Genomic DNA, 27683 nt, shown 5'->3' with positions numbered 1-27683 from the left:
TGTTTTATAAGCTAATCTTTGAAGTGAGATCTCATCATTCTGGCCATTCTCTATTTGTTAGAAGCGAGTGCTACTAAGTCTAGCCCACACTCAAGGTGAGGAGATTAAACTCTCTTTCTTGAAGGGAGGAATAAAAAAGAACCCCCCTTCCATAACTTGTTAAAACAGATTGCCAGGCCCCATCCCCAGAGTTTCTGATTCAGTGGGTTTGGGGCGGGGTCCAAGAGATTGATTTCTCAAGGAGGCAAAAGACCTGTTCTCAGAAAATTATAAGTTATTGAAAAAAGAAATCGAAGAAGGTATAAATAAATAGAAGCATATACCGTGCTCATGGGTAGGAAGAATTAACATCATTAAAATGGCCGTACTACCCAAAGCAATCTACAGATTCAATGCAATCCCTATCAAAATACCGATGGCATTTTTCAGAGAGCTAGAACAAATAACCCTAAAATTTATATGGAACCATACAAGACCCCGAATAGCCACAGCAATCTTGAGAAAGAAGAACAAAGTTGGAGATATCACGCTACCTGTTATCAAACTATATTACAAGGCTACAGTAATCAAAACAGCATGGTACTGGCATGAAAACAGATACATTGATCAATGGAATAGAATAGAGAGCCCAGAAATAAATCCACACCTATATGCTCACTTAATATATGACAAAGGAAGCAAGAATATACAATGGGATAAAGACAGTCTCTTCAATAAATAGTGTTGGGAAAATTGGACAGATATATGCAAAAAAGAAGCTGGACCACCTTCTTAATCCGTATACAAGAATAGACTTAAAACGGATTAAAGACAAATGTAAGACCCGAAACCATAAAACTTCTGGAAGAAAACATAGGTAGTAATCTCTCTGATATTACTACTAGTCATTTTTGTTTGGACATATCTCCTTGGGCAAGGGAAACAAAAGAAAAAATAAACAAATGAGACTACATCAAACTAAAAAGTTTTTGCACAGCAAAGGAAACCATCAACAAAACAAAAAGACAACTGACTGATTGGAAGATATTTGCTTATGATACATCTGATAAGGGGTTCATATCTAAAATGCGTAAAGAACTCATACAACTCAACAATGCCAAAATAACCCCCAAAAATCCAATTAAAAAAATGTGCAGAAGACCCGAATAGATATTTCTCCAAAGAGAAAATACAGACGGCTAAGAGACATATGAAAAGATGCTCAAGGTCACTAATCATCAGAGAAACACAAATTAAAACCACAATGAGATATCACCTCACATCTGTCAGAATGGCTACCGTCAGTAAATCAAAGAACAAGTGTTGCCGAGGATGTGGAGAAAAGGGAGCCCTTATACACTGTTGGTGGGATTGAAAATTGGTACAGCCGCTATGAAAAACAGTCTGGAGGTTTCTCAAAAAATTAAAAATAGATCTACCTTTTGACCTAGCAATTGCACTTCTGGGTATTAATCCAAAGAAAACCAAAACAATAATTCGTAAAGATCTATGCACCCCCATGTTCATGGCAGCACTATTTACAGTAATCAAGATATGGAAGCAACCTAAATGGCCTTCGACAGGTGATTGGATAAAGAAATTATGGTTCATATAAACAATGGAATATTACTCAGCCATTAAAAAATGAAATCCTACTATTCACAATGACATGGATGGACTTAGAGGTTATTATACTGAATGAAATAAGTCAGACAGAAAAAAATAAATACCATGTGATTTCACTTACTTGTAGAATCTGAGGAACAAAAAGAACAAACTAATCGAAAACAGACTCACAAATATAGTGGAAAATTTGGTGATGGACAGAGGGGAGGTGAGGGGCTGGGAGAATGGGGTGAGGGGTTAAAGAAGTACAAATTAGTAGTTGATAGATGGTCACGGGGATGGGGAGCACGGCATAGGGAATGCAGTTAGCAGTAATGTAACGGCTAGTTGTAGAGCTAGAGGAGAGAAAGAGCAATCAGGGGGACCATTTCATAAACTATATAAATGTGTAAGCAATGTACTGTAAACTTGAAACTAATAATCAAATAAAAATTAAAAAAGAGCTTGGTTTCTAACCAGTTCCCAGGTGACACTCCTGCTGTTGGTCCAGGCCAGTGATCTCAGTTTGAGAGCCACTGGGAGTGGGGCCTGGGTAAGACCTGGGTATGTAAAGGAATTGAAAAAGTTCATCCAGATCTATTTATTTCTCTCAAGATTCCTCTCTTATAACTACAACCCACACCGAAATCAACCCACTGATTTAGCGTCTAGATTTTGCCAATTAACACAAAACTATTAGCTAAAAATATACCTCTGGCTATATAAAAGAGGTACACAAATGTCTTGTGTTTATACTAGATACGATTTATTTCATTTGATTGCCACATATGCCAGGGAGAGAAATCAGGTATCTCCATCTGACATAAGAAGTAACTGGGACACGGAAAGTCTAAATGACTTGTTTAAGGTCACACAATTAGTTAATGATAGAACCAAGCTTAGGCCTGGGTCATTTGAGCCCTGCATCAGCACAATTTCCATTATACCAGGCTCTTTCATATTGTTCCCAACGTCTAAGACTTGCTACCTTTTGGACAATCATTAATAAAACTAGGCAGGCAAATGACAGTTCAAGTAATTGAATCTAAAGAATACATAGATTTAACATAGCATGTTCAGTTGAAAAGGAAGTAGTGAAACAAGTGATTTTCAAGCTCGTAAAAGTTGGCAGCATTGCAGCTTAGGCTGGGAAAACCTCCCTCTCCTGCTCACTGACTACCACAATTGCCACCAAGTACACTTCAGGTAGCACCTGAGAAAGTTGCTGGAGGAACCACAGGCCACCGTCTTCTTTTTGTTTGCCCACACATAAACCCACAAGAATGCTTAGCTCTGCGGGCAAAGCTCCTGGTTAAAGAGTTTGTTAGTATGTCTCTTTTAGGCTTTAGTTTGAATGGAAAATAACTGTGAGTCTATATACCATACCACTACCAAGATGACATGAAAATCTTGTGGAAAGCCCACTGGATGTCTTTGAGTGTATCTATTACTGTTCTTTAATTTCAGAGTTAAGATGAAATTATTAAGCAAAGAATTGGGTGCATAAATACCTAATGAAGGCACAAAAGCTCAATAACTACACACCAATAATCTTTTTTAATGAGAAAATCGGTCCAATCAGACCAAAAGAGTGGTTTCCAGTTACATTTTTACCTGTCTTTAGGGAACATTCTGCCTTTCATTTTAGTTGATGCTTACACATTGCCAAAAATAAAATAAGGTTTGGTGAAAATGGGTAAAGCAAGCAGTACTTCACACATTCACATTAGGAAATAATGATTTAATATTCTGAACCCTGAGTTCAAGTTCACTCTTATGTAGACAAAGAATAACCGACACGCCGTGTAAGCATAGACCTCTGCCCGAAAGCAGTGGTGCTGGTGGTGGCCAAGAATGTAATAAGAGTCAGGGAGCAGTCCTATGGTGGTGGCGGTGGTGAGGGGTTATGAAAGACAGTGCCAATGACCTTAAATTTGATCTTTTTCAACGGTAGTGGAGGTGGGGGCATGAAACAGAGAGTCAGTGACTTTACAATTAATGCTGCCCAATGGTGTTAGAGGGAGTGCGCAGGGGCAAAGGCATGGGAGGGCACAAACAAAATGTCAGTGCTTAAATCTGATCCTGTCCAATGGTGGTGGTGGTGAAACAGTGACTTAACAATCTGTCCAAGTATTATCCCACCAGCAGGTGGGACGATGGGGGTGGTTGGGTGGGGACCAAGCCACAAAACGTTACAAGCCAATGACGTAACAATTCTGTCCAAAGATTCGCAACAGCGGGGTGGGGGGGGTGGGGGGCGTTGGGTAGGTGGCACGAAACAAAGAGCCAATGACGTTACAATTAATCCTGTCCAATAGTGAGGGGCGGGCACTATACAGAACCAGTGAATTTACATTTCATTCTGCCCAAAGGTGGTGGTGGCGGTGGAGGGCGTGAAACGGCCACTATAGTTAAGTGGCAAACAGAATATGCCACTAACACCCTGAAGCGCAACAGCCAGACGACCCAGGGGAGGCCTCCCGGAAGAGGTGCCTTGGGTTGAGAGGGGCCTGGAGCAGCGTGTAGGATCGGATTCCTCACGTGGGCTCCGGGCCTCCTCTCAATACCCCCACACCTCCGCCACCTTTGGGCTGCGGAGGATCTCGTCGGGGGCGGGACTTGAGGCAGCTGCACTTGCCGGCCCCGCTGAGACACAGGAACCAGGAGGAAGGAGCCGGCGCCTGGCCACACTCCGGCAAAAGAAAGCGAAGGCGGCGGCGGCGGCCAATCAGCGGCCGGCGCGTGCGGCCGCGCGCCCCTCGCGCCCCCCGCGCCCCTAGGGCGCCGCGTACGTGCGGCAGCCGGCTCCGCCCCGTGGGCGGGGCCTGGGGAAGCCGCGGGCGGCCGGCGGCGGCCGGGGAGCTAGTGCTGCTGCTTTTGCTGCTGCGGCGGCTGCACCCGCGGCGCCTAGGCCGAGGCGGAGGCCGGGGTGCGCGCTTGGCGAACGTGCCGAATCTCCGCTGCTCGGCTGCACTGGCCCCTGCGGCCGCCTGAGCGTCTCGGCTGGTCTGTGCACTGCCCGGCGAGGATGCGGCTGTTCCGGTGGCTGCTGAAGCAGCCGGTGCCTAAGCAGATCGAGCGCTACTCGCGCTTCTCGCCATCGCCGCTTTCCATCAAGCAGTTCTTGGACTTTGGTGAGTGCGGGACGGTGGGTCCCCATGGTAGCTACGGTCCCCATGGCCCCGCTGGCTGCTGCCTTCCGGGCCCGCTGCCACTGTCTCCGCAGCCACGGCAAAGTCGTGGGAATCGCGGGCGGGGCTCCGGGATGTCCGGGGGCTCTCTCGGGGGCTCTGATTTCAGGGTACACTGGGACCAGGCCTGGCACCCGCACACCAGCCAGGGGCCTACTCCGAGACACAGAACCCTTATCCCCGGCGGGACTCCCCAAAGCTTCAAATCTACTTGACAACAGACCTAACCGCCCTTAAAACTTCCCAGCAGAATGTGGATGGTTTTCTTTAACATTTTAATTTTTAGGTTCTTTTCATTTTTGGTTGTGTAAGAGCTGTTTAGAAACACCTTGAGGTCGAATACATTATGCAATGGTATTTTGTTCCTTTTCTGCTCTTAGGTACTCAGCGTGTGGCCAGGGGTGGCAGGACTCGAACTATTGTTGTCTCAGTGTTATGTTAAAGCAATTAGAGGCCTGGGCTTCAAACACCTTAGATGCTAGGGAAGAGCGGACGTGTGGGCTCCTAGCGTCAGAGCCGATCCGATACAATCCCGGCCTCTGTGCCAGCACCTTCTGTCGCGCCTCTCCGTTGGTGTCCCACCCACCTTCTCCCGCATCAGGTGGGCTGATAGGCAGCTTCCACGGATTGAGGTGGGAGCGCGGCGTACCCGACCCCCAGCCTACCTGAGGCCTAGCTGAGATGGGAATAGATTCCACCACCTTATGTTAATTGGATCGTGTTTCCCCAGAGTAGTGCCTTTCCAACCGCTGAGCGAGTACTCCTAATTGCTGAACGCCAGGGAGCTGGTTGTGAAACACCTGAAAGAAACCAAAAATGCTCACCCAGATACCACAATGGAACTCAGCATCCTTGAAGACAAATAAAATGGAGCAACAAAGATGTTCTAAGGTCTCAAGGGAAAATAATCCATTGTTCACATCTGTTCATTCAGTGAATTTTATGTAAATGTCAAGGTATGGTGTCCGATGGGCATGAAAACTAAACTGCGGAGTAGGGAGAACAAACACCTGGGGAAGACTGACATGCAAAATGTGATGTTGTCCATATCTAAGTTGGGATAGGGAGAGAGTAGGTTAAAGTTGAGAACAAATTAAATTTTAAGAAACCAGTTTGCCAGAGGATGATAAGGAAAGTCAAAGTTCAATGAGGTGGTGATCTTTGCATCTTAAACTTCACTATCCAAAGCTTTCTGTTTACTATCTCTGGCCACTTGTGGGAATTTTAAAGGTTTAAGGTAGCTCCTGACTTCGGAGTTTAGAAAGAAAATGTCATGGTATCTATAAATAGTGCGTTTGCCATCTCTAATTTATGGTTTAGAGAGGATTCTGAAGGTATCAACCTTTCATTAGGGTAAACTGAGTCAGGTTAAGTCACAATAAAAGGAACAAAAGGAACCCAGAAACTTCGAACTCCTCCCTCCCACCCTCAAAGTTGAAGCGAGAGCTCTAACAGCTTGGCGAGGTTTCGCTTGATTTATTTCTATAGCAGCTAGCATATACCCATGTTAATAGATGTCTCGACAAGGATGTTATTTGAGTAGGAAAACCACAGTGGGGGATAGTGTTATCATGGAAGACCCATGGGACCAGTATCTGGAAACAACTGTTCTAATTCTTGCTCTGCCACTAACTCAAGAGTGTGGCCTTGGCTAAGTGACTAACCTCACTAGGGGTCACTCTCCTCATTAATAAAATATGTGGATTATATCAGGTAATCCCTAAAGCACAACTCCAAAAGTCTGTCATTGCAATTTCAAAGGAAAAGAGATGAGCTTTTGAAAAGAAAATTACCAAATCTTTTGCTAGATATTTCCCATAAAAGTCTTCTGACCTGTTTTGGGAGGTTGGAGGGATACACTAATCAAGGATCACGGAAGAAGCCTAATAATTGAAATCTTTTCCTTATAAGGAAGCTCACAGAAGAGCCATATATAATTGTAGTGGAATTTGTTAGAAACTAAAAGTCTAGTTTGTAATACTCAGAGATGAATCAGGTGGCAGACGGTTTATCTTTAATGACAACTAGAAGAAAAGAGTTGTCTCACAAAGGCCATCTCAACTAGTTCCTTTCTCTTAGTTCTTCTAGCTCTTGATAGAAGTTCCATTTTGAGAAGTGATGTGGAAGTTTGAGAATGGGTGTGGGGATATTTTTAAGGTGAGGGGGAAGAAGAATAAAGAGGATTTCTGCCCATGTATGATTGGAGAAAACTGCAGCGGGGCGGGAGGCACCTCAGATGCTTAAAGGACCAGATGGGGACCGTGGCATACTCCCAGGTATATGCTGGCTCCAGAAGGGGTAGCTGATTGGCACCAATTCGATATATTTTAAAAGGCCTGTGGCTCAAACAAAATAGATGCATGGGCCATGTTGACCCCCAGGCTGCCACTTGGTGAATTTTATGACTTTCTCCATGGCTACTTTACAAATGGGACATAAATTTTTGACTTGAGTAACTAACTGGACAGGGAGCAGAGAAAGGGCATATGTGGAATTTTATGCTTCAGTATTTGTTAGAACCACATCAAACAAATGTATCGTTTCTATGGCCACAGAAATAGCTTTGGTATACTAGTGTATCTTTCCTGTTTAAGAGTGAAGACTAAAGCTGGTTGTTACTTCAGAAGCAGTGATTTTATTTTAAAGAAGAATTTCTCAGTCTCAGCACTCTTGACATTTTGGGACAGGTCATTGTTGTGGGGGCGCTGTCCTGTGCATTGTGGGAGTTTTACTAAAGCAGCATCCCTGGCCTGTACCCACTAGATGCCAGTAGCACCGCCCACCCCTCCAGTTGTGACATCACCATGTCCCCTGGGGGAGCAAAATCAGCCTGTGTTGAGGACCACTGCTGAAAAGCATTTACATCAGTGGTTTGCATACCTGGACCCCATCACCCCAACTTTTAATATAAATGGTCTGAGGGTGGGGTGCAGGATACTGGTATTTTTAGAAGGTCCCCAGGTGTTTCTAAAGCATAACCAGGATTGAAAACCACTAATGAGATGATCTTCTGGATCTAGAGTACTGTCCCCCTTTCATCCATGTGCCTTTTTTCTCTGTGCCCTTTAAATAATACAAGTTTCTTGAACTCAATCTTACTTGAAATATGGCCTTACACACAGCAAAGCACAGCAAGAATAGCAAGTGGTCTAAATGGATTATGAGTTTATAATGGCAATAGTGCCTTCTAAAGGATGAGCTTTTTTAAAAGGAGATTTTCTTTTTGGTCTGAGATTATAGCCACGTGCTGCCAAATTCAGAAGGTACAAAAGGACAGAAAAGTCAGCTTCTCACTTTTGTCCCACTTACTCTCCCTGTTTCTGCATCAACAGCAGCTGCTTATACTTTTGTGTGGACCTTGCTTTTTAAACTTAATACCTTAGAGAGCTTTCCATATCTGTATCTGAAGAACTTTTTTCTTTTTTATGGCTTCTGAAATTTGTTTACATGAGTGTGCTATATAATTTATTAGCCAATTCCCTGTCGAGGGCTAGTAGGTTGTTTCAAATCTTTGCTATGGCAACCAGTGCTGCAGTGAATTACTGTGTGCATTTCATGCATGTATGAGTGTATATATAGGACAAATTCCTAAACAAGGGATTACTACATCAAAGGGCATGTGCACTTGAAATTTTAATAAACACTGTCAACTTGGTTTCCACAGAGGTCCTCTGTTTATCCTTTCACTAGAAGTTTGAGAGTGTCTGTTTTCCGACACTTTCGCCATATTGTTGTCAAACTTTGGATGAGTGAAAAATGATATCTAGACAGCATTGTTTTCCTTGAGTAAACATTTGTTTAGGTTAGCTCTTTATTGTGGAAAATTTTAAGCATATACAGAAGTAGAAAAAATAGTATGATGAACTCCTGGGTTCATTATATTGCTGTCCACATGCTGTTTGTCTGCAGATGTTGTGTGTATGAGCAGTCTGTTAGGTTTTCTTATCAATGTCATGCTTGTTTCAGAAAAAATTATTTTCTAAGACCAATTTATCTTTTGAATTACCTATTCTTTAAAGATTTGTTAGAATCCCCCTATAAAACGTTTTAAACAAAGTGTTTTTTGGGGACAATTGTTCTTTGACAACTTTATTCTGTGGTATTGATCTGTATAGATTTTCTGTTTCTTCTAGAGCCCATTGTGATATATTTCTCTAGGAAATTATCCTAGTCATTGAGGTTTTAAGTCAACTTGCATAGCTGAGATAATAGTCTTTTATCAGTCTTCATTTTCTCTGTGGCTGTTTCCTCCTTTATTTCTTTTATATTGTTCTCTCCTCCCCCCTTTCTTGATTAGATTACATGGTGGCTTATGTGATTGGACTCGTTTATTACTTTCATGACGTGTTTTCTAGTTCAGTAATGTCTACTTTGACTTTATTAAGTCCTCCTAATCTCCTTGGGTTTATTTTGTTATTTTGTTATTTTTTTTTTTTTGGCTAGAATACTTTCTTTTCTGCTTTGTTGCTTATTTCAGTATTTTTAATTAATTTTTTATTTCATTATTTACGGCTACAATTTTGTAGCTCTAATTTTCTTTATGTTCTGTTGCATTGTGATCAGAGAATGCTATCAGAATAATTATTTAATTTATTGATGTTTACTTTGTAGTTCAGTATGTGATCATTTCCTGTGACTGTTCTTTTGGCAGCAAAAAGAAGGTTGTGCTCTCTTCTCAGGTTGCAGAGTTCGATATATTAGATCTACCATATTAATTATGTTACGTTTTCTCTACTTTTAATTTTTTAAAGTCCACTTGATCTGTCACGTCTGGAGAGCAGTTAAAGTCTCCTAATAATATGATTCTGTTTCTCCATATATGGCCTGTGGTTCTTGCTTTATGCCCGTTAATGTTATGTTTGCTGCTTAGATGTTGTTAACTGTCAGGTCCTCATTGTGAGCTGTACCCTTTAGTGATAGAGCGCTGTCCTTTTAATAGTTTAATGCTTTTTTGGCCTGGATTCAACCTTATTTGACATTGAGATCTAGATCCCTATTTTCCTCTTGTTCACATTTTCTGGTAAAGCATTGCCATCCTTTTATTTACAGGCTTTCTGAATTACTTTGTTTTAAATATTGCCTTGAAATATAGTATAAAGTTGGGTTTGCTTTGTAAGTCGAACTTTTTCTTTTATGTGGTTAAGTTTAACCAATTATATTTATCGATATGACATCTGTCATCTGTAATGATAAACAGCTATATTGTTATTTTGCTTTTTGTTTTTAGTACCCTAATTTTCTGCTATATTGTATATCTTATTTTCTTTATTATTTTTCTTTTAATAATCGGCTTTGAATTTTTGGTTCCAGTGATTGTCTTTATAATTATTTCTTTTTTTCTTTAGGCCCTCATTGTTTAGTAGAGTCACCTCTAGTCACTTGAGCCTATTGAGCACTTGAAATGTGGCTAGTGTGACTGAGAAACTGAATTGATTTAATTTTAATTTAAAACATGCTTGATTATTAATTGGAAAACTTGTAAGTATATTTGGAACAATTTGGAGATGCGAATCTACCTTAACTATAAATTTGATGAAATCAAATTATAGATCAATTATTTCTCATACAAATTTAGCTTTGAATGGAGATATAAGATACTGAGTCTCATAGACTAATATGAAAATAGTAAAATATCTCAGTATATTTTTGTATTGGTTCTATGTTAAAATGATAATTTTTCGGATATGTTGGATTCAATAAAATATCAAAAAAAAATTCACCTGTTTCTTTTTATGTTAATGTGTCTGCTAGGAAATTTAAAATTATGTATGTGGCTCACGTATTCTATTGGACAGTGAGGCTTCAGATAGTATATAATCTTTATTAGAAGTAATAGGGACATCACATTTTAGTGGTCAGAATAAACATTTATTGATTTTATTTCTCAATATAACTTCTTTTTTCCCCTATGAACCTGTCACTGTCAGGATATGAAGACCAAATTCTTTTCTTTGAATGGCATTTAATGTTATGGTAGTTCGTTGTTATATTTGCAAAAGCTTGAGGTCTGTCTTTCTATTATATAGTTATGAATTAAAAGTTCTCAGTGATATGAGAAAAGGAGAACTTGGACCGTTATGACGAGTTAAAGATAGAATCTTCTGAATCTTGAATGAGTTCATTGAAAATGATTCACATTTTCATTCGGACATGCTTTTCATCATTCATTTTTACCCTGTCCACTTCTGATTCCTTCATTAATCACTTTTATCCCCTCTCTGCAGACTTCCTATTTGATTTCCTCGTTCCTTTGCACTTGTCCTTTGCATAGCTGTACTTGTATTAAAGACATTTGCTCCTGGTTTCTGTTACTGTATTCTACACTGTCTCTTTGAGGAGAGTGGGCCCTCGCCTCTTCTTTGTCACCTCTCACAGCCTCCTTAGCTGTCTGCTCTCTGCGCAGAGTGGGTGTTCCATAAATGGTGATTACTGATTTCATATAAAGGTTATTAAACATTATGTCACTTTCATTGTGTCCGTTCTTATATAAGTTTAAACTTCTGTAATGTCCCCACTTTTAAATATAGCATCTCCCAAATAAAAGCAGCAGAAAGCAGGTTGTCTGGCAACTCTGCCTTTCTTTTCACAGAAAAGATGTCTCCCAAGATCACACTGGTTCTGTGAACCTCGGAGCCTTTGGCTATTAGAAGACAGCAGCCAGTTTCTCTGCGTTTACTATTCTTGAGGTTTAAGGGCCCAGCCGCCTCTGTTTTCCTTTAGAAAGTATTTTAAGATTCTAACACCCACTGAGAGGTCGACTTTGCTTCCAAATGACTGCTCTTCGAAAAGTCTTTGGTTTTTAAGTCATTATGCTCCTTGAAGCCTGGGGAGAGCAGTGATTTTGTTTCTGGAGAAGATGAAAAGTTTTTTTTTTTTTTAATTGTGTTAGGAAAAGGGAAAAACAATTGCATTCTGTTTCCACGTGTGTTTGTTTTGTATGTTTACATATACGTACATGACACACCTTTTCTGTAAGCAGTAATGTTTTTTTTTTTCCTGTGAGGAGTTGCCCAAAATTATACTAAACCATCTGGAGGTAGAAGCCAACTATTCTGAATTAAAGGGGAAGAGAACAGTTTCATTTAGGATAGAGATATCTAAGGTGGCTTAATGCATCTTGATCGGTATTTAAAATTGAGAGAAAGAATTGGCCTTTTGGGCCTTAACGATCTGATAGGGCTAGATTTCAACATAACCTGATTTATCAGGCTCTGAGAGCTAGAGGCATAGCTCTGGCTTTGTTCCAACGTCTTTGCTGGGGGTTGTGTGTGTGTGTGTGTGTGTGTGTGTGTGTGTGTGTGTGTGTGTTTTGAAGGAGAGAGATGGCTACCCGCAGCCTAGTGATGATTGCGTTTCTTCCTGTTAAGCATTGGAGGTGTGATCAGACTGTTGATATTCAATTTTGAGCCTTGTTTTATTACTGAATGAAATCACAAATATCACCACTTTCCTTTTTTTTTTGGCTTTCATTTATTTTACTTCCATAATAATCTGATTTCAGAGTTGGGCAAATCCTTTTGTTTTAGGAATACTGTAGTCTAAGATAGGTTGTGCAACTATAGCCCGAGGGCCAGCCATGGGTTTAGTTTTGTTTTAATTGATAGACTTTAAAGAGTAGTCTTAGGTTCACAGCAAAATTGGCCAGAAAGTAGAGGGAACTCCCGCACAAATACAGCCTCCCCCACTATTGACAACCTGCACCAGCTTGGGACATTTGTTACAGTTGATGAACCCACATTGGCCAGTCATTATCACCCACAAATCCATAATTTACCTTAGAGTTCACTCTTTGGTACACTATGGGTTTTGAAAACACCTGTTTTTGTAAGTAAAGTTTTATTGCAACACGGCCATGCCCATTTGTTACATATTGTCTTTGACTTGTTTTTCTCCTCAACAGCAGAGTTGCGTAGCTGCCACACAAGGTTTGGCCCACAAAGCCAAAAATGTTTACCATCTGGCCCTTTACAGAAACTTTTTAGACCCCTTAGTCTAAGTTAATTAGGTTCCCTGTTAGAGAAGCTGTGAAATGTTTGCTCTTAATTTGCATTTAAATGATAAAGCCTGTAACAGTAAACTGGAGTGTGACTTTTAGGGTAGCTAAGACTTCCAGGTAATCAGCAGTTTACCTATAGGGTGGAATTACCATGTGAAAGGGCTGAGGAATTTTATAGCTTTAATCTACAGGGCTGTCTCTAAAGTTTTAAGTGTACCAGTTTCTCCACAGCCCTGCCAAAATGAGGTTTTAGGATTTTTAATTGTATAATGGGTAACATAGAAGCTAACAGTTGTATTTTTTTTCCCCACATTGCGTTTATTCTCTGCATTTTGTTGTGCGTAAAGCGCCCTTGACCTTTAGTAACTGTAACCAGGAGTTTTCATCGTTTGTATCATGAATTCCTTGTGTCTCTGTGGCACATAGTAAGCTATTGTGCTGTGCGATATTATTTCCACTGTGTTCCCTTCTCTGGTAAAGTAGTTATGATAGTATACAATTAAAGGCATTTGCAAAGAATATCACCCATAATTCTTCCATCTATTTTTTTTGTGATAGCCTTCCAACTTTTGCCCTTATATTTATATGCTAATATTGAATGTTGGTTTCGTTTTTATTTAGTGCACAATCTGAGTGCACTAAATAAATACACTCAGTCTTTCGCAGTGCTTTAATCATGGTCAGATTTATCACCTATAACATTTATAAATTGTTACTAAATCCCTCGAATTTATTGCCATTTCTGATGGGACTTTTGGAGCTAACTCACTTTTGCCCTGTTCTGCTATCCAGTTGCACAGCAGCAGTTATTAATACCTTAAATCTTTCTGTTGTTTATCACCTAAGTTCACAGACTGTATTTATGGATTCTATTCAATAAGGACAACTTTTCTGATTTGAGCTAAATATTATATGCTAACTTTTATCTTGTAATTAGTGTTAAAATCTGGCGAGGTCAGTTCTTCATTATCTTAGGTTTTTAGAAATTCTTGTTCTTGACCACTTATTCTTCTTGATAAATTAGTTAACTTATAGAAAATGTGCTCGGGATCGTGAATGGGTTACGAGGTGTTGATTGAAACCAGCCTGGAAGCATCTTCAGTTAGCCTCTTTTGCTTTTATGGCAGGGTGGAGGCAGTTCACCTCCATACTTGGCCTTGTGGCAGAGCTTGGTTTGATTGTGTCCTTCATATCCCCTAAGGAACACCCTGTTCCTGGGCAGCGGGTCATGTTTATTGAGATTATACTTTCTGCCATAATGAATGACACCAAAATTATAGCCAACTATTACCTTTACGTGCATCGATATTTATATTTCCTCTAATTGAATATTTGGGATTCTAACTCAGTGGTAGATTATTTCCCTAAGCATTATCCAAGCAGTCATGATTTTATTTTCAATCTTAGACTTATGATTCCGCTTGACCATTTGAGTTGGACCAGGGTCGCTTTCTTTCTTACTGGGGCATGAAGGTCAGTATATAGTAGTTTCATTGTTGGGAACAAAATACTAAGTTTCTCTCTAGCATTTTCCCAAAACATGAAGTTCAATATTTTCCCATGTGTTTTTGGCCAGAATACAGTAGGGCCCTTTGAAATTGGTCACATACCATCCCTTTTCCCAACAAATTGTTACATTTTCATAGACCTGAGCATACTCGGGGTTTTATCTGCAGCTGAGAAAGCAGGTAAAGTTTGGGTGTAGTATGGGAACAAAACACACTAGAAGAAAGGATCGACAGGTGCACTGTCACAGCTTGTCAAGAATCACCACATCTCGAAGTACAGCCATTTCCTACGTGAATGTGATCAGTGGTTTTTAGGATTGTCTAAAAGGAAGAGAAAAAAGATAGTCGATAGTGCTGAAAAGTCTCAAGACTATGAAGATGTTCCTGGGTCGCTTTCCTAAGAGGCTGAAACAAAACTCAAACCTGAGAATAGAGACTAAAAAAGGATGGGTAAATAGAGAAGCTTAGGATGTTTCACAGCCACTCTTTGAGGCCCTGAGGGGTTCTTTGATTTTGTTCCCTCGTTGACTTTTTTGTGATTAGATGCTAGTCAGTTGTTCTCAGTCCTCGCTGCTCACGAGAATCATCTGGGGAGCAATGAAAACTAGTGACACCTGCCCCCTACACAAGCCAATTAAATCAATTTCTGGGGGTAGGGTCTAGGCGTGGTATTTTGAATTACCCAGGTGATTGTAGTGTGCTTCCAGAGTTACGAATTATGTTAGATCTGGTAAAAATTTTTGCCCAAGCCTGAGAGCTATGAACAAAGAGCTATATACCACATTTTCTGAATCCTACGAGTTTGCGGCATGCTTTTCCTGCTGTCCCTACCTCTCCCTTGGAGGTTCGTGTAGTAGGGGTGGCTTTATGGGAAAGTGTGAGGTGTTAACTGAATCGTCCTTTATCCAAAGTGTCCTTGGAGGCTTTCTGGATGGAGAATACAAACAGAAGAGCAGACGTAAATGTGTGTACGTACTCTTTTTCTTGATTTCTAGCTCCTTTCCTGGGCTGCTTACTCTGAGAAGTGCTCTCCAGAGTTGTTCCAGGATGTACATTATTAGGCAAAGTTGGTGTAATATAAATAACTGTAAAATGTAGAGACACAAACCAGAATCTTCTTTTCAATCCATTCAGTGGGAGCTTGAACTTAAATATCATCTGTCTATCCTCCCCGGTTGCACACGTGGGAAAGCAGAAGCCCTGAGTAACGAAGAGACTGCCTAGACCAACGGCTAGTTGTTGGTATAACATCTCGGCCTCCCCTTCCAAAGGAAACAGGAAATTATTCTTTTTAGGAGGCAAAGGCAGCTTACCTTTGTGTACCACTCTCTAACAGACACAATAGTGGGCAGATGTAGCGATAATTTTCATAACATCCAGGTGAGGTAGATGTTTCCATTTCTTTGATTAAAGACACTAAAGCTTAGATGGTTTAAGTATCTTGCCTGAGTAAAGTTGGGGCAAAACCACAATTAAAATTCAGGTAGATTGAGCTTTTAAATCTATGTGTTTTCATTCACTATAATATACCATTTCTTTCAACATAATATACCATCGCCCCAATGCAATTCTTTCTGGCAAACGGCGTATTTGTAATGTTGAGGTTTTGACTAAATTTGTTCTGTTAGGGAATCAAGAAATTGCATAATCTAAAGGTCATCCAGTCTTATCATTTCTGAGCTGTCAGACTGATACCTACTTATTTATTTGCACCGAAAGCATTCTTATTCTGAGAGCCCCCACCACTCATTAGTAATGCCTATTGTCCCTGAGAATATGAGAAGCAGTCTGTGTAGACTTGTACTTAAGTCTTGATTTCTGCTGCCTACCACCAGTGGGAGCTTGAGCTAATCACTTAATCCTACTGCATTCAGTGTCCTTATCTACAAAATGGAAATGATAGTATCTGATCATAGGCTTGTTACGCGGATGGAAGCGAGAACGTGCAGCACAATGCATGGAACATGGTAGGTGCTCAGTAATTGTTGGCTATGCTTTTATGATGGGAAATTAGTGACACAGCATTTCCTGGATGAAATCAGCTTCCTGCTAAGAATAAAAACCGTATAGGGAGCTCTTAACCTCAAATGTTAATTATCTTAAAGTTTGTTGGCTGAAGGTCCCAGCTATGTAAACCGATCATTTCCCAAGAAACATAGCCCTTTCGGCTCATTTGTGCTTTGAGCCTGACTGACTTTGGATCCTTTTCGTTCACTGTCATGGTTAACTTAACATTTTGCCTCAATTAACTCAAAGATGAGTACGATGTGACCTTTACTTAACTATTCCTGCTTCCATGACAACAAGATATCCTATAATTCACCAATCCACCATTAGGACTAACTCCTAAACCCCTCTCTGGAATTAGGTTGATATGGATCAGTGTGGTGGCTTTGGCTGTGATTGTTACTCACATGCTCTCTCGCTGGTCAAAGCTCTATTTGTCCTAATCAGTTCTGAACACGTTCATGCTGTTTTCTCCATTCTCTGGCCCAGCACACTGTATTGACAGTTACTGCCACTTTATTATCACTTTCCTGTCTACCTTTCCCCTACCTCTAAAGATTTCAAAGATCTGTTTGTAAGAGGAACTTACCATTACCAGCAAATGTTAGTTTGAACCACTGAGTTTTACTATAGTAAGTTTATACTGAAACTTACTAGGTATTTTAACTTTCGGTTCTAATCAAGAAATATTAAACACTTACAGTGGGCCAGGCGTTGTGCTAATAATGGACTCTTCCATTTTCTGAGAAATCCTGGGACCCACAGGATATAGAACTCGGTGACTGGGGGCTGTGGCGGAGGAGTTGCCCAAGTGGAGGGCACAAACTGTCAGCCCACGATGAAATCCATTTACAACTTGCTTTGGCCTTATCTGACATACAGAGGGGCAGATTTCTCACTATTCCGTTCATGGACATACTATTTCAAAAGAGTAAACAAATAGGATCTCTAAAGAGAGAGGATCAAGGTGCTGCTAGTGGACATGACTTGCTTTTCCTCAGCACAGACACACATGTTCTCCAGGGAGGGACCCATAACCCTTGTATTACCACTATTAGGGACCCCACCACATTCACCCTGTAACCTCTTTTCCTATAAGAGCAGCAAAAATCATTACATGAAGGTATGTACCATGGGCTTCAGACCCCACTTTTTAAGAATAGAATGGCTCTAGTAGGTTTGTTTTTGTGTGTGTGCTTTTTAAATAACAGACTGGCTCTTGTTATAGGGAAACCTTTTTTTTTTTCCTTTAAAAAGATTCTCCAATGACTGCATGTTTCCCCATGTAAATGTGCAATATTGTAATTTATTTTACTATTCCCTTATTACTGAATATTTAGGTCATTTACAATGTACCTCCTAAACCTTTTATTTGGAAAATTTTCTGACCCTGGGAAAAGTTGTAAGAACAGTATAGTTAATATTCATGCCTAGCACCTAGATTCACCAGTTACTTCGCCGTACAGCAGGTCCTCGAATAATGTGTCACTGTAATGTTGATGAGATGCCATAGGAACCTAACTTGTGTTTATATCAATTTGCTTGTGGTAAAACTGGTTTCATTATTCATTATTTTGGTTCAAGTTGCAGAACCTGTTGATGATATTAAGTGAGGACTTACTGTATTTGTATTTTATCTCCTCCTCACCCAGTCCATCCCTGTTACTATCTCCCTCCCACCCTCCCTCCTTTTCTATACATGATTTTTTGGCTGAACCATTTTAGAGTATGTTGCAGACAGCATGACTACCCCTAGATACTTATGTATATCCTAAGCATAAGAGTAGTCTCCGAATAACTGTGACTCAGTTATCACACTTGGGGAATTTATCATCGATAGCATAATAAAATTGAATATTCAAATTTCCCTTAATTGCTGAAGGCTTCTGTACTGGACAGCTCAGGTCTAGAACATACACAGAAGGCACTGTGGCCAAGGAGGCTGCAGAGCTAGGTATAGCAGAGCCTCCCACCTCAGTTACGCAGTACCAGGGGTAGAGGATGGGAGTGACAGGTAGGGCTGGCTGGGCGAAAACTGGAGAATGAATTGGAAGTCTGCAAACAGAAGGGTCACCCTCTACCCTGACCATCTAAAGATTATTAGGCACACAGTTACCCCTAGGCAAAGTAAAGGATAAAGAGGGTGTTCTCCAGAGACCCTGAATGAACTATTTAAGGAGAATTAGGAAAGCTGGTGTGGTGTTAGGACCCTCACTCAGAAGTCTTATGTGATCTGGCGTTTTGGGTGCTCACTTAGTCTTTAGGCTGCCCCGCTCTCAAACATGGCTGAACAAGCAAGGCTCACCAGACATCCAAGGGAAGCCCACTTGTGAAAGAGAGAAACTAAGGTAAGTTAGTGGCCAAAAATGACCCCAGAGGAAAGCAAATTCAGGCAATAGAAGAAAGCTTTAAAATATAATTCGAGAAACAAATCATCTTCTATTCCTCCTCATGAACGTCTTAGGGCAGATGTCATTTTCCAAAGACGGTCATGATGATACTTTTCTACGATGTGCCCTTGCCAGCCCTCCATCAAGAGGATTGAGTCTGATCTCCTTCCCTGGAGTCTGGGCAGGCTGTGGCTGCTTTGATCTGTTAAGTATGTCAGAAGGGGGCTAGCTGTGTGACTTCTGAGGCTGGGTCATAAAAGGCCATGCAGCTTCCACCTTGTTTACCAAACCCATGGAAGAATCCCACTAGCCCAAGGCCACCATGCTGTGAGGAAACCCATGGAGAGGCCATCCGGCAGTGGTCCAATAGGCAGTGCCTCTTGGGTCAGACTCGTGAGTTAGGGAGTCTTCAGATACGTCCAGCCCCCCATGGTCTAGTCACTTTTCCAGCTTTTGAGTTTTTTCAGCTGAGGTCCCAGATAAGCCATCTCTCCTGTGTCCTGTCCGAATCTGTGACCCATCGCATCTGTGAGTAGTTGGGCCCAAAGAAGTAGTGTCACTTCTGGGTGTTGTTGGGGCATTGAATGTGATAGGGAATGAGGTACATGTGAAACTTCCATTCTTTGGCTCTGAAGTTTCTGGCTCACTATTAGTAATAATAACAGGGTCCGGCCTACAGTGAGGGTAGCCTCAACTTTGGGAGACCCCAAATCTGCTACCTGTTTTGATCTCTTTAAATTCAGGAATAACTCTTCCCAAACAAAGGAACACTGTTAAACTTCTCAGGCAGTAAAATAGTACTTCTGGACATGGAAGTAAAACAAACACTTTAAAAATGAAGCTAAAAAAAAAAAAGGGAATCTTGAAGAATATTCACAATCATTTGGTAGCTCTCCATTCATGCTTTAGGTTGTTTCTTTGAGGGACTGACTATTCAATTCATCATTGTTTAGCTCTGGTAAGCCCAACAATTAATTACTTATGATTCTAAAATTCAATGTTTTCAAAAAAGTGAAATCTTATAACCACAACTGGAGAAAAATCAAAGAACTGCCCCTAAGATGTTATTTTCTTGGTTGCATTTTATCCATTTTAACATAATAGTAAAAATACATTGCAAACTCAAACATTTAATTGACAGTCTTTAGAAAAAGCAATATTATCTGAATGAGTTGATCATTCTCTTTGTTTTTGATGCCTTGATGGTAAGTTTTCCAGTTGCTGCTACCCTTTTCCACTCCCTGATTCCATTACGACCATTCCCAAACCATCCCCTACCGTGTGTGAAAGCTGAGATGTGGGCAAAGATAGACTTCAAGTAACCCAGAGAGGAGACTCTACATTTTAGGGGGGGGCAGGTGCTCAGCCCTCTTGCTTTAATTATGAGGCATATTTTCAGGTCACTTCATTAAGTGAAGAAATAATTGTTTTTATTCCTGCTTCCTGTAAATTAGTCGAAAAGAGGATTAAAGAGTCACTGGAAATATAAGCCACAATGCACATCAGGTATAAAGAATAATAAGTCTGAACTCTTGTTCTCAGAAGGCTAGTCAAATGCCCCTTTCTTATGGTGACCATCACTGAAGGAGCTCCCTGCATCAAATCAAAAGTCATTTGTGTTTCTATGTCTATACATCCTATGTCTTGATGAACGGGAAGCTACTCAGAACCTTTCTAGACAAATCAAATCATACCTTTGGCAAATGTAGTAATTGTCTCCAAACTTCTCGGTGAAAGGGAAAAGTATGAAAAACAAAACAAGAGAATGAAAGGGTCATCAAATGAGGAAGAACGACTGAAGAAATACAGTGTAAAGCCAATGAAGAATTTGTGTTCACTAAAGTCAGAATTTCTCCTCACCCACTCCTTTGTTGTCATCTTCTGAACTGATACTAGGGAGTAATTTAATTGATAAATTTGAGTAAGGTGAAGCATATAGGGAAATACAGAATAAAAATAGAAAATCAAAATCAAGGAATATAGAAAAGCCATATAAGTAGGAGGAAAATGAAGTCAAGTAACTGGAAAGAACAACTGGAAAATAACTCAATATGCCAGAAGACATCAAAACAGAACCCTTTTGAGAGGACATTCAATTAAAATGAAAAGTTTTTTTGGGGGGAGGGGGGATAAGTTTATTAAAAATAAGGTTATTGGAACCCTTTGATTTAAACCGAGTATCCAGCATTAATACACAGGATGAAATACTTTCAACTTATATGAGGAAAACCACCGAATAGTTCAAGAAAATCAGGCATTTTATATTTATTTTTAGGTTTGCTAATTAACTAAAAAAGACTTATCTCCCTGTTTAAGCTGATGTATAATTAAGGTATCTGAGTACAAAGAATTTGTCTCAAAAGCTAAATTAGAATGTAGGAGGCAAAACCTGAGATTTTTCAGGTACTTTTTTAAAAACACAAACTTCTAAAAGTATTATCTATTCTTTCGATAAATCATTGAGAAGCTACCATAGGTGAGGCACTCTAATCAGTGCCATGGGGGATAGAGAGAGAGACACAAAGTTTCTTTCTACACTAGTTTATAAAAGACTGATAATCTAAGAAGGCTAGCATACCATGCTTCCTGAAATTTGGTCATCTTAGACCATGCCGAGTGAGTAGTTCAATTTTCTAGTTAGTGCAGAATCAAGGCCTTTTATTTTAAAATAAATAGAAGCGGTTAGTACAGACACAGAATATACTTTAATCCTTTTTAATCCTTTTTTAATCATGTGGAATCATATAGGCGGTGTTCTGAGCCCGAAGAGTTCAGTCTCAGGGCTCAGCAAGTACCGACCTACTTGAATTGGCACATGTGGCTTCAGGCTGTTTTAAGAACTTGTTAATGTTAAATGTTAAACACTTTTTAACCCTCTCCACAGCCTCTATGAAATAGGCACTATTCTTTTTTTTTTTTCTTTTTCAGTTAGAGTTGACATTCAGTATTACATGTAATATCGAATGGTGAACAGCATAGTGGTTAGACATTTATATAATTTATGAAGTGATCCCTCCAATTAGTCTAATACCCACCTGGCACTATACATAATTTTTATAATATTATTGACTATATTCCCTATGCTGTACTTCACATACCCATGACTATTTTGTAACTACCAATTTGTACTTTTTAATCCCTTCACCTTTTTCACCCAGCCCCCCAACCCCAGTCCCATCTGGCAACCACGCTTGTTCTCTGTATCTATGAGTCTGTCTGTGTTTTGCTCATTTCACTCTTTAGGTTCCACATATAAGTGATCTTATGGCATTTGTCTTTCTGTGACTTACTTCATTTAGCATGATACCCTCTAGGTCCATCCATGTTGTTGCAAATGGTAAGATTTCCTTTTTTATGGCTGAATAATATTCCACTCTATACATATACCACATCTTCTTTATGCAGTCGTCTGTTGATGGGCACTTAGGTTGCTTCTGTGTCTTGGCTATTGTAAATAATGCTGCAGTGAACATAGGGATGCATGTATCTTTTCAAATTAGTGTTTTGGATTTCTTCAGAGAAATACCCAGAAGTGGCATTGCTGGTCATAAGGTAGTTCTATTTTTAATTTTTGAGGGACCGCTATACTCTTTTCTGTACTGGGTGTACCAATTTGCAGCCCCACCAACAGTGCACGAGGGTTCCCTTCGACAGCACTTGTTTTTTGTTGATTAATTGATGATGGCCATTCTGACAGGTGTGAGGTGATATCTCGTCATTTTAATTTGCATTTCTCTGATGATTAGTGATGCTGAGCATCTTTTCACATGTCTCTTGGTCATCTGTATGTCTTCTTTGGAGAAATGTCTGTTCAGGTCCTCTGCCCATTTTTTAATGGGGTTGTTTGGTTTTTTGGTGTTAAGTTGTATGAGTTCTTTATAAATTTTGGATATTAACCTTTTATTGGATGTATCACTGGTGAATATCTTCTCCCAATTGGTAGAGTGTTTTTTTGTTTTGTCGATGGTTTCTTTTGCTGTGCAAAAACTTTTTAGTTTGATGTAGTCCCACTTGTTTATCATTTCTTCCGTTTCTCTTGCCTAAGGAAGGAGATATATCAGAAGAAAAATATTACTAACAGCAATGTCAGAGAGTTTACTGACTATGTTTTTTTCCTAGGAGTTTTATGATTTCAGGTCTTACATTTAAGTCTTTAATCCATTTTGAGTTTATTCTTGTATATGGTATAAGAAAGTGGTCTAGTTTCATTTTTTTACATGTGTCTGTCCAGTTTTCCCGACACTATTTATTGAATAGACTGTCTTTTACCCCATCGTATATTCTTGCCTCTTTTGTCATAGAGTAAATGACCATATAGGTGTGGATTTATTTCTAGGTTCTCTATTCTGTTCCATCGATCTATGTGTCTGTTTTTTTTTTCCTGCTTTATTGAAATATATTAGATAATTAGTTGCTCGTATTTACATTGTACAATTCAATGAGTTTTTTTAAATTATAGTTGGCATATAGTAATATATTAGTTTCAGTAGTACAGCATAATGATTTAGAGATCTATATAACTCGCAAAGTGGTCACCCCACTAAATCTAGTACCCCTCTTCCCCTTACATATTTATTACAACATTGATAACTATTTTCCTTATGCTACACTTTATAGTTCCATGTCTATTTTGTAACTATCCATTTGTACTTCTGATCCTATTTGTATGCCTTGTCCCCAATCCCTCTCCATCTAGTAGCCCCCAAAATATTCTCTGTATCTATTTTATTTCTGTTTTTGTTGTTTATTTTCTTTAGATTCCACGTGTATGTGGAATCATGCAATATTTGTCTTTCTGCATCTGATTTATTTCATTCAGCACAATACCCTCTAGGTCCGTCAAAGCAATATCTTTTTCCATCCTCTTTTAGTCTGTGTGTCTTTCAATCTGAGGTGAGTCTCTCATAGGCAGCATATGTAGGGGTCTTGTTTTCTTATCCATTCAGCCACTCTGTCGTTTGATTGGAGCACTTCATTCTTTTCCACTTGAGGTACTGGTTGATAGGAATGTAGTTGTTACCATTCTTTATTCATGTTTTTGATACATGTTTTTTCTTCTTAAAGAAGTCCCTCCAACATTTCCTGTAATACTGGCTTGGTGTCAATAAATTCCTTTAGCTTATTTTTGTCTGGGAAGCTCTTTATGTTCTTCAACTCTAAATGATGGCTTTGCTGGATAAAGTATTCTTGGTTGTAGATCTTGGGTTTTAATCACGTTGGTTATTTCGTGCCAGCCCTTCTGTCCTGCATAGTTTCTTTTGAGAAATCAGCTGCCAGTTTTATGGTTGCTCTCTTTTAGATAACCAACTGCTTTATTTACTGCTTTTAAGATTCTCTCTTTGTATTTAACCTTTGGCATTTTAATTATGATGTGTCTTGGTGTGGGCCTCTTCGAGTTCCTCTTTTTAGGGACTCTGAGCTTCCTGGGATTTATGTCTATTTCCTTCACCAGGTTAGAGAAGTTTTCCATCATTATTTCTTCAGATAGCTCTTCAACTTCTTGTTCTCCTTCAGGTGCCCCTGTGACATGGATATTTTTACATTTAATTTTAGCTTCTTTTTTCTTGCCGTTCTGATTGGGTGTCCTTGGCTTCCCCATCCTCTATATCGGTGGTTCGATCCTCTTCTTTATCCACTCTGTTTATTCCCTCTGATATACTCTGCATCTCAGATGATGCGTTCTTCATTTCTGACTGGTTCTCTTTTATAATTTCCATTTTTATGTTTTTTATCTCTTTTTTAAAGTTCTTACTGAGTTCATCTACTCTTCCCGTAAGTTCATTGAGCATCTTTATAACTAGTGTTTTGAACTCTGCATCTGTTAGATTGCTTGACCCCATTATTCTTGGATCTCTGTTGGTGTCTGTTTTTATGTTAGTACCATGCTGTTTTGATTAATATAGCCTCGTAGTGTAGTTTGATATCAGGTAGTGTGATATCTTCTTTCTCAAGATTGCTGTGGCTATTCGGGGTCTTTTGTGGTTCCATATAAATTTTAGGATTATTTATTCTAGTTCTATGAAAAGTGCCATTGGTGTTTTGATAGAGATTACATTAAGTCTATAGATTGCTTTGGGTAGTATGGACGTTTTAACGATGTTAATTCTTCCTACCATGAGCAAGTACTGTTCTTATTTTATTGATGGTGACACTGAGGCTTCGAAGTGTAATGACACCTGCCCGCGTTCATGAAGCTTATGGGTGCTCTAGTCAGGATTCAAATTTAAATATGCTTCTGGCATTTGACCTTGGTTTTACTGTTCTGCAAGACTGCTTTCTCGTATCTGAATTCCGAAGTCCAGAAAACTCTAAAAATTGAAGTTCTTTTTTCATACCTTTGTTGCCAAAGCTCATTGCGTGGCAAAACCTGATCTGAGGTATCTTAGAGCCATGATCTGTATACTGCTCAGTGTAAATGTGCACAGATTTCACTGTAGCTATGTTGTGTCCATATAATAGGCCATATTACACAGTGGAGGTACGTACTTCTTTCTACCTTCCTAAAATCTGAAAACCTTTACATTATGAAACCATCTAGCCCTGTGGGTTTTTGGAACAGATATGGACCTGACCACCGCTTGCCACCTGGTGCCTGACAGTCAGCTCTCACTTCTTACGGCCCTTCCTCTTCACCCTACCTCTGCGCTTCTAGTTTGTTACTCCAAATATGTTGTGGACGTGGAAATTTAAGCATGTAAAATTTGACTGCCCAAAAAACTCAGCTATTTTTTTTTTAAATCTTGAGTTCATACAGATACTCCCAGTTCCAATTCACCATCACAAGATTCTTCCTCTTCTTCCTCAATCCCTGACTTCCTTCTTTTACAGGGAGAACATAACATTTCTCTTGTGCTTGAAAAAAGAGTCCTTTCTGTTTAACCAGGGTGCAGAGTATTTCTCCTGGTATGGGAAAACGTAGACATACATTTTAACTTAGGTAATAGGTCCTTCACTTTATAATAAGAGTTACTATGAGTTTTTAATATCAGCATTTTAAGTACATTAAAAATGATTCACGTACAAAAATAATATCCATACAGAACATTTTAGGAGTGATATATGTTTTCTTAAGCAAAGCAACCAGTCATTTTAAATGTTAATGTTCTAAGGCCAAATAAATGTATATGGAGTAGAGGTTAGAAGGTCATCGCTGAGAATTCCACCTTTCTATCTTTCTTGGAGTAGTTTCCGAGTGAAAGACAGAATCAGATTAGTTAAATATTTACTGAAGGCCTTCAGTGTACTCAGAATGAGGGAAGTAAGAGGTGGGTCGTTCAAGACTAATCTTTTATTCTAACACTTTTGAAAATTGGGAAAGGGAGTGAGGGGTGAATGGGGGAAGAAAGTTCTGCAGATGACTTTCAAAAGTGGATTCTTTTATTTCTGGTCTTATTTGGTGGGGAGATGAAAGGAATAAACCAGAACTTGGCTGGAAGTGTTAGAAAATTGGATTTACTCCTGCTTCTCTAATTGGCTGCCTTTATCACGTGTGGAAGAATAAGGAGAATTTGGAGGAGACAGTTGTTAGATGACCTTCCCCCTCTTTGGGCCTGGTCCCCAGGTTGCCCATTTTTCAACATCCTCTAGGGAACGTGGAGCCCAAGGAAGGCCTATCAAGTATGAGGGAGGTGGCGGGGACCCATAAGTATCACAGAGGTCAGAAGGACTACTGTTTATTGAACACTTGCTCTGTGTCAGGCTCTACACACGTCATCACAGTCTTTACAAAAACCGAAGTTTCATCCCCATTTTACGATTAAGACAGCTGAAACTCAGAGAGTTTGAGAAGTTTACCAAAGGTGTCCCACCCCCAAAATGGAGGAGTTGGGGCTGGAGCACATTTTTGTCTCCAAAGCTCATGTCCTTTCTATCATGTCCTCCATTCCCCAACCATCATCGGGTTTACAGCAAGGCTGGGGGTGTGGGGGCAGGGCCAGTCATGGAACTGCTCAGGTACACATGGCAGCCTGGGAAGGGGCTCAGTTTTTCTTTCAGACGGGGGTACCTTTTTTCCCCACTGTGTCCTAGGTATGTAAGTTTTCTGCATAACCAGCTCAGGGAAATCAACAGAAGACTCCCTGACCTCTGTCTTTATGGTCAACAGTGTCTTCCCCTCAGGCATGCTGTGATTGACCCCTCTGCTTCTGAGCATACCTGTGAGCTAGTTTCTCTGGCACATTTCAAGCCCTGTGTCTCTGTCAGAGGTAGGGTCTGTGGCTACTTCCCTAAGTGGCAGAGCTCTGGTCCCTGAAGAAACACATTTGAAGAAAATCTCAGTACACAGTAGGCGAATATTTGTGGAATGAATGGATCTGTTGCCTTCTAGAAACCCCTCTGAACAGGAATGGATTAACATGTTCTTCTACTTTTGTGCTTGGCAGTTTTCCCACAGTGTTTATTTGAAAACAAATTCAGATTAGATCCCAGGTCACTTTTATATTGCTGCTGGTAACACTAGGAATGGATTTGTGTTAAGAAAAAAAAAAACTGCTTTCAAGGTTGCGTCTTGGAATAAATGTTCTTTTTCTATTCTAATTAAATTATTTTCTTAAACCTGCTATTTCGGAGGATAAAAATTTAACTAGAGTCTGCGGGATTATTTAATTTTCTCTTCCCAACCAGTAATTGTGCTACCACGGGAGCATTTATTATTCCATCTGTTAGACTGTAAATCATGGAACATTTTTCATCTCTTAATAGGGAGAGATAATGCTTGTGAGAAAACTTCATATATGTTTCTACGAAAGGAGCTTCCTGTGAGACTGGCCAACACAATGAGAGAAGTTAACCTCCTGCCGGATAATTTGCTTAACCGTCCTTCTGTGGGATTGGTTCAGAGTTGGTAAGTAAATATGTGGCTTCAAATAGGTCTTCCCATGATGCTCTGAACATTTGGCATTGAGACCATTCTCCCTAAAAGTACATGTACTGCCTGTGTGGGAATGAGTCACTCGGGATAGCCAGGTTTTCCAGGCGATTAAAAATTTTTTCTTTCTTTTTTTTTTTT

General features: G+C 39.9%; 1 protein-coding gene across 1 annotated transcript in view; it reads left to right on the top strand.

The window, feature by feature from the left end:
- Window positions 1–4409: 4409 nt before the first annotated feature.
- Window positions 4410–27683, top strand: part of PDK3 (pyruvate dehydrogenase kinase 3) — a 62500-nt gene continuing 39226 nt past the window's right edge. Inside the window, exons 1-2 of the mRNA XM_039872471.1 lie at window positions 4410–4718; window positions 27377–27518. Coding sequence (XP_039728405.1) covers window positions 4613–4718; window positions 27377–27518 — 248 coding nt within the window. The 5' untranslated portion in view covers window positions 4410–4612. The remainder of the gene's footprint in view (window positions 4719–27376; window positions 27519–27683) is intronic.

This window comes from Pteropus medius, unplaced genomic scaffold, assembly GCF_902729225.1.
Source record: "Pteropus medius unplaced genomic scaffold, Ma_sr-lr_union100, whole genome shotgun sequence".
NCBI lineage: Eukaryota > Metazoa > Chordata > Mammalia > Chiroptera > Pteropodidae > Pteropus > Pteropus medius.
Note: the sequence above shows the minus strand (reverse complement) of the source record. Positions and strands in the feature narration are given on the sequence as shown.